Source organism: Camelina sativa, chromosome 8, assembly GCF_030686135.1.
Source record: "Camelina sativa cultivar CO46 ecotype springtype chromosome 8, ASM3068613v1".
In the NCBI taxonomy this organism is placed as follows: domain Eukaryota; kingdom Viridiplantae; phylum Streptophyta; class Magnoliopsida; order Brassicales; family Brassicaceae; genus Camelina; species Camelina sativa.
In genome coordinates, this window is record NC_141887.1 from 2,433,807 (window position 1) to 2,450,995 (window position 17,189).

The window sequence follows — 17,189 nt, forward strand, 5'->3', positions numbered from 1 at the left end:
TTTCTATACTAGAAGAGTCTGATATGTAGTGGTCCACTACAAATCCGCAATCAACAGTTATTTTTTTGATTTTTTTTAATTTAAATAAGATATATATACGGATATGCATATCTCAAAAATAACAACAAATTTATCCCACTTTCCCTATTTTAACTCACTTCCCAAAAAACACTCACGATTGAACCCAAAAAAAAAATTATTTCCTTGTTTATAGGCTTGCAACATTTACTAAGGTGAGCTGTTTTTTTTTCTAATCGGTACTACAATTTTTTTTTCCACACTAATGGATACTACTACTATTATTATCTTGTTGTTCAAATAAATTTTAGTTCAAATAATAATAGTTTAATTAAATTATTTTTGTATCAATAATTTAATTAGAATACACTTATATATAATATATTAACACTCTTATGAAATCTATAAGAGATATTTTTTTTAGTTTATACTCATAACAATTAAATATATGATTCAATATTTATTATTTTGTTTTGCAATTTAAAAATTTGTTATAGTAGTAGTAGGTTATATATATTTCATTAATCTTTAAATAGATACATATATTTACTACAGATAGTGTTTATTAAATATTTAATTTAAAATAGTTCATAACATACAATAATATACAAATATACTAATTATTAATAAATTTATTTATAATATATAATCCGCACCGCTTTTTTTTTTTTTTTATCATTCACACAATTAATATTGAACCGCAAATAGTTTTTCACCAATCAAATATCATTATGTACCGCTTATTTTGTATAAACCGCACTTGTCCCGCAAACCGCATATACCGCAGTTGATACATACCACACTAAAAAATCGCTTTCCCCACACAACCAAATAAGCAGTCACCGTTCGGACTCTTATGGTCCGAATGGTAACTGCGGATTTGATGGTGCAGGACAAATAATTTCATAGTGCGGTACGGTTTAACTGCGGTACGTGCGGGACAAATGCATTTGCGGGACGAATGCAGTTTATGCAAAATAAACGATACAAAATCATGTTTGATTGGTGAAAAATAATTTGCGGTGCGGATTTCATATTATTTTTATTTTATTTTGTATAATTATATAATTTAATTTGTTTTGTATTAATAAAGAAATATCTATATATATGTGAATTTTATAATTTAGTAACTATAATAGATTCATTATCAAAACAAAAAAAGAACTGATATATCTTAATATCTTAATTGTGTTGATTATTTTCAACTGAATAATAATAATAATAATAATAATTTCAACAAAGCTTTAATGAAAAATAACTAAAAAACAATAGCCAGCAAAAAAAAAAAAAAGGACAAAAACTTAATAGGCTAAGTTAATACAAACCCATTTAAACAATTCCCACACGTGCACAAGTAACGCGACACGAGATCATCTTCTTCATTTAGCATTAGGGTTTATGAAAAACTCAGATTCTAAACAGAGCCATCAGTCTGATTGTAAAAAAAAAACAGAGCCGTCGGATCGAAGGTACATGTGAGTAGATGAAAAAGAAGAAAGAAGAGGAGAGATGAGAGGAGAGATAAGTATATTCTATATAGATACATGTGAGTAAAAAAAAAAAATTACAGGATAAATATTGCGTAATTGGGCAAAACCGCTGGGTAAAAGGTTGATATCATATCAGAGTGCGGTTCAGTACATTATCCAGCATTCAAAACCGCAAATTTTTTTTTTTTACTTTTTAAAAAAAACCGCAAATTGTTAAAAAAAATCTTGATTGGTGACAAAATGCGTTTTGTGCGGTTTTCACTTTTCAATTCAGCTTTTGTAAGTTACCATGACCTTAGTAGTTCTACACATTTTGAAGGGGTAAGTCTGAACACTTACACTTTACATATATATTCTTGAATTTAAAAAAAAAACAAAAAAACAAAAAAAACTAATGAAGTTCTTTATATACCATAGGGATTTCAGTGCGAAGGAGAAAGTTGCCTTGTTGGTTCAGTTCGACTGACATTACATCACTCTGACGTGTGGATACATCTCGGAGCTGTCACAAATACAAAAAAAAAAAATTGTAAATAGAAAACCATCTCAATCATCATCATGACACAACAACATTCACACTTAGTAGTTCGTTTCTTCAAGTAGCTTTATATGATAAGTAGACTACACATTTTAAAGGGGTAAGTCTGAAAACATTATTCGAATGAGGATAATATAATTAAGAAAGTCAAACCCTAAATAAATAAATACTCACTTGATTGAAGAGCACTGTTTTGCCACTTCCGCCTAGACCAGACAACAACACAACCGTACTAGATTTCTTACGTCCGAAAAAGTGATCTGCAAAACTCATACAGAAATTAGGAGAAAGAGATCAATTCCGACATGCGATCATGGTGTCTAATTAATACCTTACCAATTAAGAGCATAATGATCGTTTGTAACACAATAAAAGTGGCAACAAAAAGAGCAGTCTCTGTTTGTCGAACACACTCAATTACTCGATGCAACCACTGCTCCGCCTGATTTTTCAAACCCTCCAAGTTGTTCATCTTTTTCTTTTATTCCTCTCTCTGTGGGTTTCACTGCATCTGTCTCCAAAACAGAACAAGTGGTTAGGGTTAGGGATATGATGATGACTCATGTAGCGTTATTATATAGCTGCGAAATCTCGGTTTAGATAAACCCGATCGGTTCCGTTTATTAGAAATCCGAAATTCCAAATCAATTTCTCCCATAGGTTCGAACCACTGCACCGAGAACCAAAGATTTCGGTTCTCTCGGTTCGGGTTTGTTCGGGTAAAACCGTAAGCCCAGGTTATTATTATAAACAAACCCAACTTTATTATGAAACTTAATGGGCCAAGAAAAAGAAGCCCAAATATGTAAAAACCACGCGCCTATGTATCTTGTCTTCTCACTCTCTCTTTTCTGATTCTTCTTCTTCTTTTTTAAGACTTCTCATTCTTGAGCTTTAAAGCGGTGATGTTGTTTCATTAAAGCTCAGGAACTTGTCGGGTTCGCTCGTCTCTGTTTTATTGTTAATTTTGCTTTGCGAAGAGAGATAGTTAGTGTTCCTGAGGAATTAATTCTGAAGAGAGGAGATTATAGTGTTTAAAGTTGTATTTATATTTTTGAAGAAGAAGAAAGATCTCTCCTTTGAATCTGTTTATGTAGATACAAACCAAGACCATAACAATGTATGTGGCTCGAATATTTACAACCATACATTTTTTTTTCACCTAAAATTAGAAAATACACACTACTACTGTGCAAGGAGGATCTTCTGCATAGAACGAGAATATATTGACACATTTTGTTCTCCTGGAAAGTTGCAGAGAGAACTTGGTCCGACTCTAACCTTCCTTGTTGTTGTCGAAGTAATAGAGAAGATGAAAGTTATGCTGTTCTTACTGTTGTTATCTTGAAGCTGAGAGAAACCTGTGGAATCTTCCTATTCTATTTTGTGATGATTTATCCAGTGACAAGTTGTTGCTCTTCTTCTGTTTCTTCTTCCTGTGGAAGAAATCCTCTGTGTCCAAAACATACGAAATCTACAACACGAGATGTTACGAGTCACATAAGAGCTAGATTCTGAAAACAAAAAAAACTCAGTAGTTTGGTTGAAGATCAGTATCTATTGTTACCTTGTAGGAAGAGCAAGACATCTTGCACTCAAGGCCATTGATTACTTCTACATCTTCCATGGCCTTGCAAGCTACTGCAAGATCATCCAGACCGCTGTATCCACGCATGTTCCTGCACACACACAATGAAAGAATTGGATTTATATGTGACTAGAGAAAGGTGTGAAAGCTACTGAAACTCAATATACCTTTGTAATACAATGTCTTGTAGCTCTTTCTTCCCTGATGAGTTGGAGAGAAACTCATTTTTCAAATAACTTGCAAAAGTGGGATCCATGGTAACTGCAGAAGCCTCGGGCTTTTCGGTTATGTTATCCATAAGCTGGATTGACAAACAAGGTGGAGAGGAAGACTGCATATATGAATACACAGGAAAAAAAAACAAGTTAACAGGCTCAATGAATCAGCATTCTTTCTCAATAATGAAGAGAATTGGTTTAGGGTTCTTACACATTCCAACCGATATATGTTTTCCTCATGAAGGAGGATCCTAGCGTTTTCATAATATACTGAGTCAATTACCCTCCCATGTTTCCGGGAATTCTCATACTCATACAACTGAAGAAGCTTATTGTCCATATCGTCAGCTACAACAGCTTGAAGCTGCAACAGATGAAATGAAGTTAGAATTTTTGAAAGAATGTACTGTTGAAAAGTAAAAATGATCAACCTAAATAAAATAAGATAAAATCGAGTGATCATTACCTGTTTAACCAATTTGTATATCAGTTTCTCCAGGGTGAATAAAACATATGACTGGTTTCCGATAATAGCTCGGCATTCATCCTCAAACTTGGAATTATCAGCTGAGCCATTAAGCAGACTAAACAGAGCATTCATAAACCTGCAGAACATACAAATACGACTTTATGAGTTCTTTTTATTGAACTGAACAAAGAATTTGCATAGTAACATAAGCAGTGGACCAATTCTATATCTACATCCATCGGTTAAGTATCTACCTTGCATAAGGATCTGGTGAATTTTTATCTTTCGTGTTTCTCAGTTTCGTTTCACCTCCTGTGCAATATCTTTTTGCAGACAAAATTCTCTCGTACAGGAACTGTGGTAATCCAAACCCAGTTAAAAATAATTACTAAACCTTTTCAAGGTAAAACATGTTTTCAGACTTCAATCTGAGAAATCATATCATAAGAAACGATTGCACTTACTCGATGAAGCCTGAAAAGAACATAAAAGTCTTCATTCCCGTAGAAAACTCTGCATCCTTGGTTTCTCTCATCAAGCAACGCCGCTGCAGCTACATGCTTTGAAAGAGGCTTAACGGATAATAGAACTCGTTCTGATGATGGAAGCAACCCTTTGTCTTCTTCAATAAGATGTGACTCCATTCCCTCTGCCTCTCCTTCACTTTCAGCTTTACCATCAATCTCATCATGCTCACCCTCTTCCTCCACGCCATTATCTTCCTGTGAACATTCATCACCAATAGATTCAGTTCCCGACGCATCCTCACCAGCTTCTGAAGCATCATCACCATCCTCACCATCAGCATCATCATCATTTTCTCCTTCAGCTTCAGCTATATGTTCTGGTTTGGCAGTAGCATTCACACCATGATCTTCATAAACAACAAAGTTGTCTTCCGAATCACCAATAGGTGATAATTCACCTTCCTCCTTCTCAATTTTGGCTGGACCACCAGATTCATCATAATTACTGTTGGCTTTAGAAGCATCTGACTGCACTCCATTTGCTGAAACTATAGTTCTGCCAATATCGTCTCCCTAGAGAGATGGCCAGGAACAAAGAGAATGGTCAGAAGAATCCAAAACAAGCAGAATAGACAATTAAGAACATATAATAAAAGTGTGAAACTGCATACAGTACCTGCGTACGTTGAATGGTATCAACTTTATCTATAGCTTCTTCATTTGGTTTGGATAAAATGCCCCGTGAACCTTGAAAATAAAAGTAAAGCGCAAGACACGTTAAGGTAGGTATAGCACACAAACTGAAGAAAAAGGTTTGAAGTTCAATCCTGAAAATACCTGACGAGTCTCCGCTTCTTACTTTGCCATTATTGGTTTCTACCACACTTGGGACAGCTGCACATGACGTGGCTACTCTTTCATCAACATCTCCAGATCCTTTATCAGCTCCATTTCCAACTTCTTGATCTTTTTGGGGGTTTTCAGCACAGGTGGCAACATCTTTATTAGCAGGATCACCATCCTTACGAATTTCTTTCCCTGAAGAATCCTTATTCAACAAACCAGTCCTGCCATTTTTGGAGACCCCAGATGAAGCATGCTCATCTCCATTAGCAGCCAAGTTTAGTTTCCTGGAAACCGAACCTATCACGTCAGAACTCATATTAGCCTCCTTGCTGGTAAATGCACCGTGATGCTTGGTTTCTACAACTACTTCAACAAAATCTGACCCCTTGTCCTTGGGTGGAACACCAAGCATCAGCTCCAAGAAATTACCCCAGAGCCTCAGAACTTTACCGATCTGCTCTTTTGAAGAACATATCTCCTCGCACGAAAATTGGACTAGATTGAACAGATCTTCATGAATAGTTCTGTCCATATATTCATACTTGAGTTGAGTAATTATTGGTTGTCTGTAACCAGCAGATATAGACAGAAGAACATCATCTTCTTTTTGAGACTTCTCTTTCAGGTCCTTGATTTCAGACACCAGCGCTGAAATTCAACCAAGGATTCAATAAAAATTTATGAGAACAAATAAGTAAATGCAAGAATAGACATGACAGATGAATGTATGCGATAAGACCAATCGCATTGGTTACTTATATACACTGAACACGTTCCAAGAGTTTACTTGCCTTTTGCACTCAAATTCTTGGAATCTTGCTGCTTAAAATAGAAGCTCCGGTGATCAAGTGATTTGTAATGGTTTTTCGCATACACATCCGCCCAGACCACATTAAAACCTTCCCGGCATTTTGTCCATTCATCTTGTTTCTGCTTCAATCGAGTTAGAATTACAGGAAGAGCAGAGGCTGGATTCTTACGTATCATGTCTGTCACGTCAAGACCATGGTCACCATAAAGCCTCTCTATGCACCTTAAATTTAGGGCTGTAGTAAGTCAATAAGAAAATGGCAAGTGTAAGACAAAGAGATGAGGGCTCAAAGATAAGGGAAGAGTGATGGAAAGGAGAGAACTATAATTACTCAAATAAGTCCCAGGGAAATAAACGCCTACACACCTGTTAAGTGGTCTTCAATCCGGAAGGAGCCCTCGAGACTTATTTTCTTCTCAATGATGATATTCAACAATTCTTCTGTACTTTTGGCAGCAGATCCCACAGATTCCAACAACATATCTAACTCAAATCTATATCAGCAAACAAGTAAACAACAATTATAACATACAAATTACTTAAGACTACAAAGCTATCATAAGAGTACTACTTCTTGTAAACATACCTATCATCTTCACATCTAAACAAGCTTTCTTCATACTGGTTTCTGCGCATGTGTTTAAAAGAGTAGTCTTCACTTCCTGAAGTGACAGAAACCCAGTGATCATTTAACACAGCAGCTCCTGATTTTTGTCTGTGGCGCACCGACGGTGTCGGATACTGCAAATGAGGTATAATAGTAAGTACATTTCAAATGCCACAGATGCAATATAGAACTCTGAAAATCTTATTACATCTGGAGGGAGGAGCCGGTAGCTAGGAGTGCAGCGCTCACAATCGGATAGATCAAGCTCTTGAATAGATTTCCCCATGTACTTGTCCTTGGATCGCTCCTTTTCCTTAGCAGCCTCAAGGTCGCGTTTGTGCTCTCTTTCTTTTTCCTCCCCCTTAATTGACCTAGATACTTGTTCTTCACAGCTAAGTGATTCTGCAGCAAGTGTAACAAGAAGAGTTAGTAATATTCCCCTATAACGTAGAAGAGATATGCATACATATAGACAAGAAGGCGAGACACAGTTGCATACTTTTGCTCATAACGCCAGCGAGGTGCTGGAAACCGTCTGCAAAAAGGATGATGATCAGAAACAGCTAGATAACCTGTTTAGTGAAAAAGACAGTAGGCAATCATAAATACCAATACTCTCACAACGTTCGAAGAACTGATTGAACTCATCCATGAGATCAGGGAATTTTCCAAGTAGATCTGAAACCTAAAAAAATGAAAGAGAGTGGAGTTAAGAGAAAATCTACGTCAACACCAAAGCTATTTGTAGACCTACCAAATTCTGCAGATCTTTCTTTTGGATAATTCCCTTGCTAAATATATTGAGACACCTCAAGAATGACTGGTAATCATCTTGACTGCATAATCTCTCCTTGACTTTCTCACAAAACACAAATGCTTGGTTGCACATGCCTAACACAATGAAAGTACGTACAAAACAAATCATATTGTAAGTATCATAAAAAAAACAAAAGACCAGATGCACCAGAACATACCTGTTGACTAAAAAATCAACATTTTATACTATTCACATAATTTAAGTCAATCCATCAACTTAAATATTGGACATGATGATAGACTGAAAGTTTAGAGATGTTTTAGCATGTGCATGTCATTACTTCCTCTATAGAGCACCGAAATTTTGGAGCCTTAATAACAGAAAAGTTGTTGGTTCTACATATAACTAACAGTCGCTTACTTTTTAGATTGTTTTTCTCAGAATTCGAAGCAGGACCAGAATAAGCTTCAAAACCCTCAGCTTTTCGAGATGACTTCCTTTTCTCTGAAAAATGTTGCAAGTTATCTTGCTCTGCTTCTCCATCTTTCAAATCACGGCTTCTCCTTTCTCTATTATCCTTATCAACACGTTTCCTCTGATCTCTGTGCATTTTAACCGTTGCTTTATCATCATTAAGGTCAGAACGGTCAACACTATGATCACGGTCACCCCAAGAAGCAACAACCCTTTCTCGTCGACGATCCTGATGATAGAAAACGTATCAGCTCAGAGAAGAGAGACATGAAAACAATAACAGAACCAGGAAAAAAAGTAACCAATGCCATACCTTCTCCATAAACATTCTACGCACAAGAGGAGGGCCAGATCTTCGGTCATCATACCGTTGGGCCTGACTCCGGAGTAACTGGGCTGCTGTATGAGGGGCCAATGAGTCTGGCAAAAACCTAGTAAACTCTTCAAGCAAATCCGAGTGGTCCTCAAAAAGAGTAGAAACCTAACAAACAGATATAAGAGCTATAAATATAGAGAAATTTTAACTTCAGTGTGATATAGTAACTTCAGTGTGACATTACCTCATTGTACACCTCAGTGATGTCCTTATTATCCTTCCGATACATATTTAAGATGTCCAGGAAAGACCTATAGACAAGTTCATCGTGCTGGAACCGTTTCTGCAGTGTTGAGAAAGAGACAGATACAATGAGACACTAGGTGTAAGGGCACTTTAAATGATAAACAACATACGAAAAAGAATTGTCCTTTGACCTTAATTTTATTTACAAAACTTATGGCTTCTTCAAATTCAACAGTTTTCCTTGGTGGAGCCTCTTCTTCTTCTTCATCAAGTGTAATTTCAAACCCCTTGGGCAAAAACGTATTAAACCCAAAAATCAAATTGTTATGCCCCTTAAACAACTCCTTGACTCGTGCAATCACACCAGATGTATCGGTCCTGTAAATGCAAGTGAAGAATGATTCTAGATGCATCAGGCAAAAAAAAAAAAAAAAAAAAAAGATTCAATCTTAATAGGAAAGAAAGATCAAACCTTTGTGCCTTAAAGTCTTTCATAACCTCAAGAAACATATCATATTTGTCCCTTTGATCTTGAAACATCTCCTTAACTTCCTTTAAGTAGGTCAAAGCATCATCGGTTGTCAATTTCTGAGTGTTGATTCCGCCGTCAGCAATGCTATCTCCTCCAGTTCCACCGCTTCCAGGTACTGGAGATTGTCCATATCTGCGCCAAAACAAGCTCTAAATCACTTGGTACATTCCGTTCAAAGAACCCAGAAATCAATAAAAAGAGTTTAAGATAGGCTTGAACTAAAAACTAGACTCCCCTGATCTAAATGCCAGAAAATTGAATGGGATGAAAAACTAAAGTTTCTTAAACCAAGCAATAAGAAAAGTTCACAAACCTCACAAATCAAGATTAGTAAACTTGACCAGTTTCACCTAGAAAATTCAAAGACTTTTTTTTTTTTTTTTTGGAAGGGAATCAAAAACACATAATGTGTCGACTTGAATTTCAAAGTATGTGAAAAAAAAAAAAAAGGGAACTCACGATTCGCCACGAGAAGAGCCCATAGGACGTTTGAATTGAGACCCGGTTGCGTAAAGATCATCCCTATTCCGCTTCATTGCTGCCTGAGAGTGAAGAAACCAAAACAAAAAAAAAAACTTCGAAAATCTTAAGTTAATAGAAACAGAGAAGGTAAACCCAAAAAATCCCAAATTAGAAACTCCAATTCAGATGAAGTTAATGAAACTTACTTAGTCGCGCTCCAGATTTCCCAGAGATACGACTCAATGAATCACCCAGATCTCTCTCAGATAAGAGCAGAATCAAGAAGAAACACTTCCGATCAAATTCCGGCGAAACTTTAAAATTCCCAGATTGTGACAAAACCCCGAAGAAGAATTCCGATGACAACAGAGTTAAAATCAGAAGTAATGAGGAGAGAAAGATTATTTTTGCTGCTACGACTGAGAAAGTCGAATAAGGAGGAAGAAGGAAGAAGAAGAAGAAACAACGACGGAATGAATTAGCCTCCCCCGGAATGAAGATTCTTCTTTCTTCAGTTTGTTTTTGTAAATCAATCAGCCGCACCAAACAAAAATAAATATCTTTTTCGTTATTTTGATTGGGCCTTAAATATTATAATAGGTTTAGTAAAAGGCCGAAATTAGGCCCATTAACAATACTCGTTTAGGTAATTAGGGTTTTCTTTCAGCGAACCAAAGATATATATATATAAAGAGGAGATAACATTACAGCTACAGACATTATCGTCGATCTATATAACTTCTTGTTGTTCATACATCTTTTTTCTCCCTTCTGTGTTTTTATTAGTACTTAGATTTCGTGTTTTTGTTTTCTTGGTTTCGTAGTTAGTGAGATCAGGTGATGAGCAAATACTGCAACAATATGAAGGAGATGTAATCTATATGATTCTTAGTATTTAAGTCTCTGATGATCGATCTTAATTTTTTTTGTTTCTCTTTTATCTTATGAGCTATATTAGATTTCGTTTTTTGATCTATTATTATTAGGATTAGAGATACTATATATATATATATATATATAAGAGAGATATGATGAATAACATATTGGTCCGTGTTTCAGATTAACCGTGACCGAGACTTTTTAACCACCTCTGATCTCTCTTATAGTTTTTGGTTTTTTTTTTTCAATCAAATCTTGAGTTTTGGTTTTTTTTTTTTTTTTTAACTGGGCTCTGTGATTACTTTGCCTAATTGGCAGTATACGCTATTCTGATTAAAACAAAAGTATGAAAGATAAACTATACTTTAATGAGAGCCAAAATTGTGTATAGTTTTAATCCAAACTTGTTTTGAAAAACTTACTTCTGCTATGATGATCTTTTGAATAAAATTCACATGTCAGACTTCAGAGATTATTTTTAATCCATGAGAATAAATATTCATATTCCTGAGCAGAAGTAAAAAAAAAAATTATCTCCTAAATTATTAGATCACTGATTGATAATATCTGTTGACAATTGTAATTAATTCTTTACCAAAGGAGAATGAATTCATTGATAAAAGAGGCAAAAGAATGTTAGAAAAGTTTAAACTTGAATCGACATTGAATTGAGAAGTAACTAGGGCTGGGTATTCGAGTAACCCATTTGGTTTCGGGTATTATCCATTTGGGTTCAGGTAAACGGGTTTAAAAAAATAGAATCCATTAGGTATTTTTAGATATATGGGTTCGGTTCGGTTTGGGTATTATCGAGTTCGGGTCGGTTTGAGTTACAAATTTTAGAACTCGATTAGTACCCGAACTACCGGGTACCCGAAAAAATATAATTAAATTTAAATAAATTTATTTAAATTTTGACTTACATAACAAAATATTTTAGATATTTTGATTATTTTTGATATTTAGTTATAAAACTAAATGAAATATTCAAAATTATAATCATAATTTTGGGATAATTGCATTATATTAATGATAAATATTATAAATATGTTTATATGTTTGGGTTTAATGGGTACCCAAACGGGTATTGGGTATTACCCGACCCTAACCCGAATTCACGGATATTAAAAAATAGAATTCAATAGGGTTTTATAGGCAAACCTGTACCCAACCCGAACCCGATTTTTCAGATCAGGTTCCGGATTGGGTATTCGGGTACGGTTTTTATGCCTAGGCCTAGAAGTAACTTTGGAGCCAAAAAGATTAAAAAAAAAATAATAATCAAAAATGTACCAAGAACTGAGTACTATATAAAACCACCAATCCATTCGTGTCATCAAGAGTTTCTTCTTCAAATCAAGGTTGCAACTTGCTCTGATAAATCTGAGAAATAAATTGTGATGTCCCTTAAACAGCTCCTTCACTCGTGCGACAACATTAACATATTTCTAGATCCCTTCGGTCTAAGAAGAATGTTTTATCTGATAGAAAACAAAACAAAAAAATACTGTAGTACCTTACTTTTCTGCCTTGTAGTCTGTCAGAACCTTTAAGTAAGCCAAAGCAATGCTCTCTACTTCGGTGACAACGTTTCCAGGTATTGAAACTTGTACATTTCTGCGCCAAAACAAGCTGTAACCCCTAAAATAAAATAATGAATGGAGTTACAAAATTAAGCCACATTCACTTTGCAAAGAAAGATAGTGTTGGGCCAGAAACTGGACTCCGCCGATCTTAAAACGCTCAGATCATTGTATGGGCTTCAAAATTAGTAAGTTTCTTTTTATCCAAGCAACAAGATGATCTCAATTCTCAACCTATGATCACCAAACCAAATCTAAAAAAAATTCACAAAGCCGCAAACCAAAGATCTTACCTCTCTGTACATGCCTCTTTAAGTCTTTCATAACCTTAAATATTTGTCCATTTTGATTCTAGAAACGGTTCCTTTATTAATATGGGATAAATGATCAATAGAGACAGACACATATTAACATGTAAACAACCCACACAATTCGCCACAAAAACAAAAGAAGAACTTAGAGACTCGCAAGAGAAAACAGCAAGTGGATTCTTGTTAATCACTATATATGCGTCAAAACAAGCCACGATCAGATCGCCAACAGAATCGAGAAAACCACATTTCAAGTTTTTAGTAAACTAACCAATACTTTTCCCAACTAGTTTTAGGAAACCCATTGTTCTTTTAAAAAAGGGAATAGAACAATCAATTATCACGATGAACATTGAAAAGGGAACTCACGACTCGTTTTAACTTCGATAAGAGCCCAACGGAGGCTGTACTACAAAGCGACACACTTTCAGAGAGAATAGAGAGGAAGATATACGAAACACATGACTCGGATCTTTGAAGTGAGAGCTGAATCAAGAAGAAAGAAACACTCCGATCACTGAATATTCTAAGCAGAACTCAAGAAGACAAACAGAGCAAAATCAGAACGCAATCAAAAAGGATCAAATATAAATTTTGGCTCTGTGACTGTGTATGAAAAAAATATATAATTTTGTACTTACTGACAGCCAATCATTAAGAATCAAATTTAAGTAACACTATCACCCTAAACAAATCATACATCTTAATAAAAACAGTTATATTATATTTACATGTCACCTAAATTTAATAAGGATCAGGTATTCATGCTTTTACAATATCTAACGAGGTTTATTCAAGTAATTAAATTCATAATAGATTTGAAGTGTACGTTAAGGTATAAAAGGTCAAACTTCATTATAATCAAACGTTTCCTCATGGATTACAAAGCAACATACTTGATAAAACCATCAAGAACCAATATATAGATAGATAGAGAGAGAGAGAGACAAATGTGGATATTTTGGTGTCACCATATTTGTAAAAGCATGTGCACTTCCCTTCATGCATGACAAGAAATCTCAATAGTCTCTTGCGGTGGAAATACATGAGTCTTCTTCCTCATCGTCATCAACAGTTATTTTATAATCAGCTGGCAAAAAGGCGTTAAATTCGATGATTAAGTTGTTATGTCCACTAAACAACTCCTTCGCTCGAGCAACCACAGACTCCACATTAGAATGATCATTCCTGTTAATCAAGAGGTAGAACGTTTCTTTCTATTAGCAACCTCATCAGGCTTAATTACTTAGTTTTTAAAAATCTTTGATGCTAACGATTTCAAATTTAAAACAAGAACAAAAGCTATATGATATAAATCAAGATCTTACCTTACGTTCCTTAACTCTTTCATAATGCTAAGGAACATAACATATTTGTCCCTTTGATCGTGAAACGTATCTTTCACTTCCGCAAGGAATGTTGCAGCATTATTCCTATTTTCTTGTCTACGCCTGCACCAATCGAGCTCTATAGTTAAAAAAAGCCGATATCATCAAATCCATATATAACCAGTAAATACAGACTTTAACATGTTCCTACACACATGCAAATCAAGGAAAACCATAATTCACAAGACAAAATAAGAAGTCAGAGACACCAACATACTTCAAGACTAGGAAACTAACCCATACTTATGTCAAGAACGAAATAGAACAAAAAAAAGTTCCGATGAACATTGATAAGGGAACTCACCTTTCGTTTGAAGCGTCCATTTTATCACCAGCCCGCCTCACTTGCTGCCGAAATAAAACAAAAGATCAACAGTTAGAGATTACAAAAGGGCATGAATTAAACAGATGAAACAGTTCTTAGAAATGAGAGCATATCGAGAAGAAACACTTCCATATGACAGTCGGCTATACGTACATACTCAAGATAAATCTAGGCAGAGTCCACGAAGCGTTGCGACTTTGCGATGAGAATAGAGCATAATCACACAACACAAACGCATATAAAGAAAGGCGCCAAAAGGTATCGTCACTTCCTAACTTTTTTTTGGGGCTGCAATAATCCTACTATTATTAATATTAATTGTGAAGGACAAATATAAAATCCTACTATATTAATTAAGTGTAAAAAATTATTAGCATACCATTGATCTTAAAAGCAAATGTTTAATATTTCAGTAAAATTAAATATATAATTTAAGTATTAAGAGTAATAAAAATTTTGAAATAAATATTAGTTTATAATATAATAATTATAAACCAATAAGAATTTAAATAAGATTTTATATCCAATTATACAATATGATTATTTTTAATAATTATTTTTGGAAGATTTTGTTAAGATTTTAAATAATGACTATCCTATTATCTTTCTTTTATTTCATTTACAAATTTTTTTGAATTATCATTTTATATCTAAGTATACAGTATGAATATTTTTAATAACTATATTTCAATGATTTTATTAAGATTTTAAATTATGATTATCCTATAATCTTTACTTTTATTTCATTTACAAATTGTTTTGAATTATCATTTTATATCTAAGTATACAATATGATTATTTTTAATAACTGTATTTGGAAAATTTGGTTAAGATTTTAAATTATGATTATCCTATTACCTTACTTTTATTTCATTTATAAATTGTTTTGAATTCTCATTTTATATCTAAGTATACAATATGATTATATTTAGTAACTATATTTGGAAGATTTTGTTAAGCTTTTAAATTATGATTATCCTATTATCTTACTTTTATTTCATTTACAAATTGTTTTGAATTATTATTTTATATCTAAGTATACAATACGATTATTTTTAATAACTATATGTGGAAGATTTTGTTAAGATTTTAAACTATAATTCTAATATTATCTTTCTTTTATTTCATTTACAAATTGTTTTGAATTATCATATAATACATCAGATTAATAAATATGTAGAATTTTTTTCTGCATATGTTGTGATTTGAAATTTTAAAATGAAGATATATTACTCAATCTATGAAGAAAAAAATATGTTTTTAATGTTCCACATATATAAACTAATCATTATTTAAATATGTAATTTAAATATTAGACTAATAAAATCTTTGAAATAATTATTAGTTTTTAAAAAATTACTTTCTCTCCCTAATTAGTTATGGACGAAAATTACTAACTAACTTTAAAAAAATGTAAACCAATTAGAATTGAAAAACTAAGATTTTATATCTAAGTATACAATATGATTATTTTTAATAACTATATTTAGAAAATTTTGTTAAGATTTTAAAGTATGATTCTCTTATTATTTTTCTTTTATTTCATTTACAAATTATTTTGAATTATCATTTTATATCAAATATTTTGATTATTTTAATAACTATATTTGAAAGATTTTAAATTATGATTCTCCTATTATCTTTCTTTTATTTCACTTACAAATTGTTTTGAATTATCATATAATACATTTGTATAACTGTTTCTGCATAATTTGATTTTTTTTAAAATGAATATATATTATTCAATCTATGAAGAAAAAAATGTGTATTTAATGTTCCACAACGGCGGGTTGGTAAAACTAAATTTATGTGATTGATGAAGTAATAAATTTTATTTGCTCACAATTACAATATTATAATTACTACTTTAAAATATTTCACAAAATAATGATGCAAATACAACTAACAATAATTAAAACTGTAATAAACAGCAGACAAATTAAAATATTGTAACATTCTAAAATAATTAGTATCTAAAAAGATATATGTAGATTTATGAAACAATTATAATATTAAAAGTAAATACTCTCTCAAACAATAAATTTTAAAAGAAATATAACAATAATTTTATTATTATATTATAGTTTTATGAAAAATGTTACGAATTTCTTCTAGTAATTGTAATACTGTAGTTAATGAGTTTTTTTCCAACACTGTTATTAATGAGCTTTTAAAGTCAGAGTTTAGGCTTTATTAAGGAATTACCATTGACCTTAATGCACAAAGAGCATCTTTATTGGTAGGTTCTGATTTTTAGGGTTCTTACATTTTTTAGTATTAAAAAGTGTACTTTTATAAGATAATAACCTTTTGTTTGTTAATTAAATTTGTACTTCTCCAATGGTAATCTCTTAAAAGTGAGGTTCTTAGGTTAAAAAAAAAATTAATTTTTAAATGTTTAAACTATGAAGATTTTATTATTGCATTCATAAACTTTTAAACATACAAAACAGAAAAGCATATATAAATAGAAGCAGAAATCACAAATGGGGAAAAAGATTAGTTTTAATCTTGATCTGTGCCAAATTTTTGCCTTATATGCTCAACCAAATCATCTTTCAATTGTTGATGTTTTTTTTGATTACGAACTTCCTTCTGCTTGCTCAGCATGGTCATCATATTGCTGACATTTGAAGGTATATCTGAGTCCACATGTGAAGTTCTGTTTGCTTCTACTAGTTCGGTTGGATTTAACTGGTTTGTACCCATTTCGTTCGTGCTCTACTATCATATTGTGAAGTATGATACACACTCTCATAATCTTTCCAATTGTTTCCTTATCATGAATAAGAGCCGGATTTTTGACTACAGCGAAGTGAGCTTGCAAGACTCCAAAAGCATGCTCGACATTCTTACGGATAGCT

The 17,189-nt window shown here is 33.1% G+C and overlaps 3 protein-coding genes and 3 non-coding genes across 8 annotated transcripts; 3 read left to right on the forward strand and 3 right to left on the reverse strand.

The window, feature by feature from the left end:
• Window positions 1-1,737: 1,737 nt before the first annotated feature.
• Window positions 1,738-2,586, reverse strand: LOC104705774 (uncharacterized). The gene is made up of 3 exons (XM_010421845.3): window positions 2,383-2,586; window positions 2,221-2,306; window positions 1,738-2,010 (listed from the first exon to the last, which is right to left on the reverse strand). Exons 1-3 carry the CDS (start codon window positions 2,516-2,518, stop codon window positions 1,900-1,902), a joined length of 333 nt encoding a protein of 110 aa, XP_010420147.2. The 5' UTR covers window positions 2,519-2,586; the 3' UTR covers window positions 1,738-1,899.
• Window positions 2,587-3,074: 488 nt separating this feature from the next.
• Window positions 3,075-10,406, reverse strand: LOC104709142 (paired amphipathic helix protein Sin3-like 2). 2 transcript variants are annotated; one of them, XM_087460686.1, is made up of 23 exons: window positions 10,046-10,406; window positions 9,837-9,919; window positions 9,318-9,509; window positions 9,037-9,223; window positions 8,844-8,942; window positions 8,597-8,764; window positions 8,230-8,512; window positions 7,807-7,943; window positions 7,662-7,737; window positions 7,552-7,587; window positions 7,261-7,454; window positions 7,032-7,186; window positions 6,812-6,939; window positions 6,426-6,680; window positions 5,626-6,282; window positions 5,465-5,535; window positions 4,786-5,361; window positions 4,576-4,676; window positions 4,319-4,457; window positions 4,064-4,216; window positions 3,802-3,965; window positions 3,614-3,725; window positions 3,075-3,520 (listed from the first exon to the last, which is right to left on the reverse strand). In XM_087460686.1, the coding sequence occupies exons 2-23, from the start codon at window positions 9,911-9,913 to the stop codon at window positions 3,386-3,388; spliced, it is 4,095 nt and encodes a 1,364-aa protein (XP_087316812.1). In that variant the 5' UTR covers window positions 9,914-9,919; window positions 10,046-10,406; the 3' UTR covers window positions 3,075-3,385. The 2 variants fall into 2 exon arrangements, with proteins under 2 accessions (XP_087316812.1, XP_087316813.1); XM_087460687.1 differs by having other exon boundaries at window positions 9,837-9,952; window positions 10,046-10,378.
• A 264-nt stretch (window positions 10,407-10,670) lies between these two features.
• Window positions 10,671-10,751, forward strand: LOC147939601 (small nucleolar RNA Z199). Its single transcript, XR_015564914.1, has one exon. It is a non-coding gene; the product is annotated as a small nucleolar RNA Z199 (small nucleolar RNA).
• A 255-nt stretch (window positions 10,752-11,006) lies between these two features.
• Window positions 11,007-11,095, forward strand: LOC147939602 (small nucleolar RNA U54). The gene has a single exon (XR_015564911.1). It is a non-coding gene; the product is annotated as a small nucleolar RNA U54 (small nucleolar RNA).
• Window positions 11,096-11,139: 44 nt separating this feature from the next.
• On the forward strand, window positions 11,140-11,236 carry LOC147939603 (small nucleolar RNA R64/Z200 family). The gene has a single exon (XR_015564924.1). It is a non-coding gene; the product is annotated as a small nucleolar RNA R64/Z200 family (small nucleolar RNA).
• A 2,206-nt stretch (window positions 11,237-13,442) lies between these two features.
• Window positions 13,443-14,706, reverse strand: LOC104705777 (paired amphipathic helix protein Sin3-like 2). 2 transcript variants are annotated; one of them, XM_010421847.3, is made up of 4 exons: window positions 14,479-14,706; window positions 14,305-14,348; window positions 13,941-14,063; window positions 13,443-13,800 (listed from the first exon to the last, which is right to left on the reverse strand). In XM_010421847.3, the coding sequence occupies exons 2-4, from the start codon at window positions 14,322-14,324 to the stop codon at window positions 13,632-13,634; spliced, it is 312 nt and encodes a 103-aa protein (XP_010420149.1). In that variant the 5' UTR covers window positions 14,325-14,348; window positions 14,479-14,706; the 3' UTR covers window positions 13,443-13,631. The 2 variants fall into 2 exon arrangements, with proteins under 2 accessions (XP_010420149.1, XP_087319353.1); XM_087463227.1 differs by having other exon boundaries at window positions 14,483-14,604.
• Window positions 14,707-17,189: the final 2,483 nt, after the last annotated feature.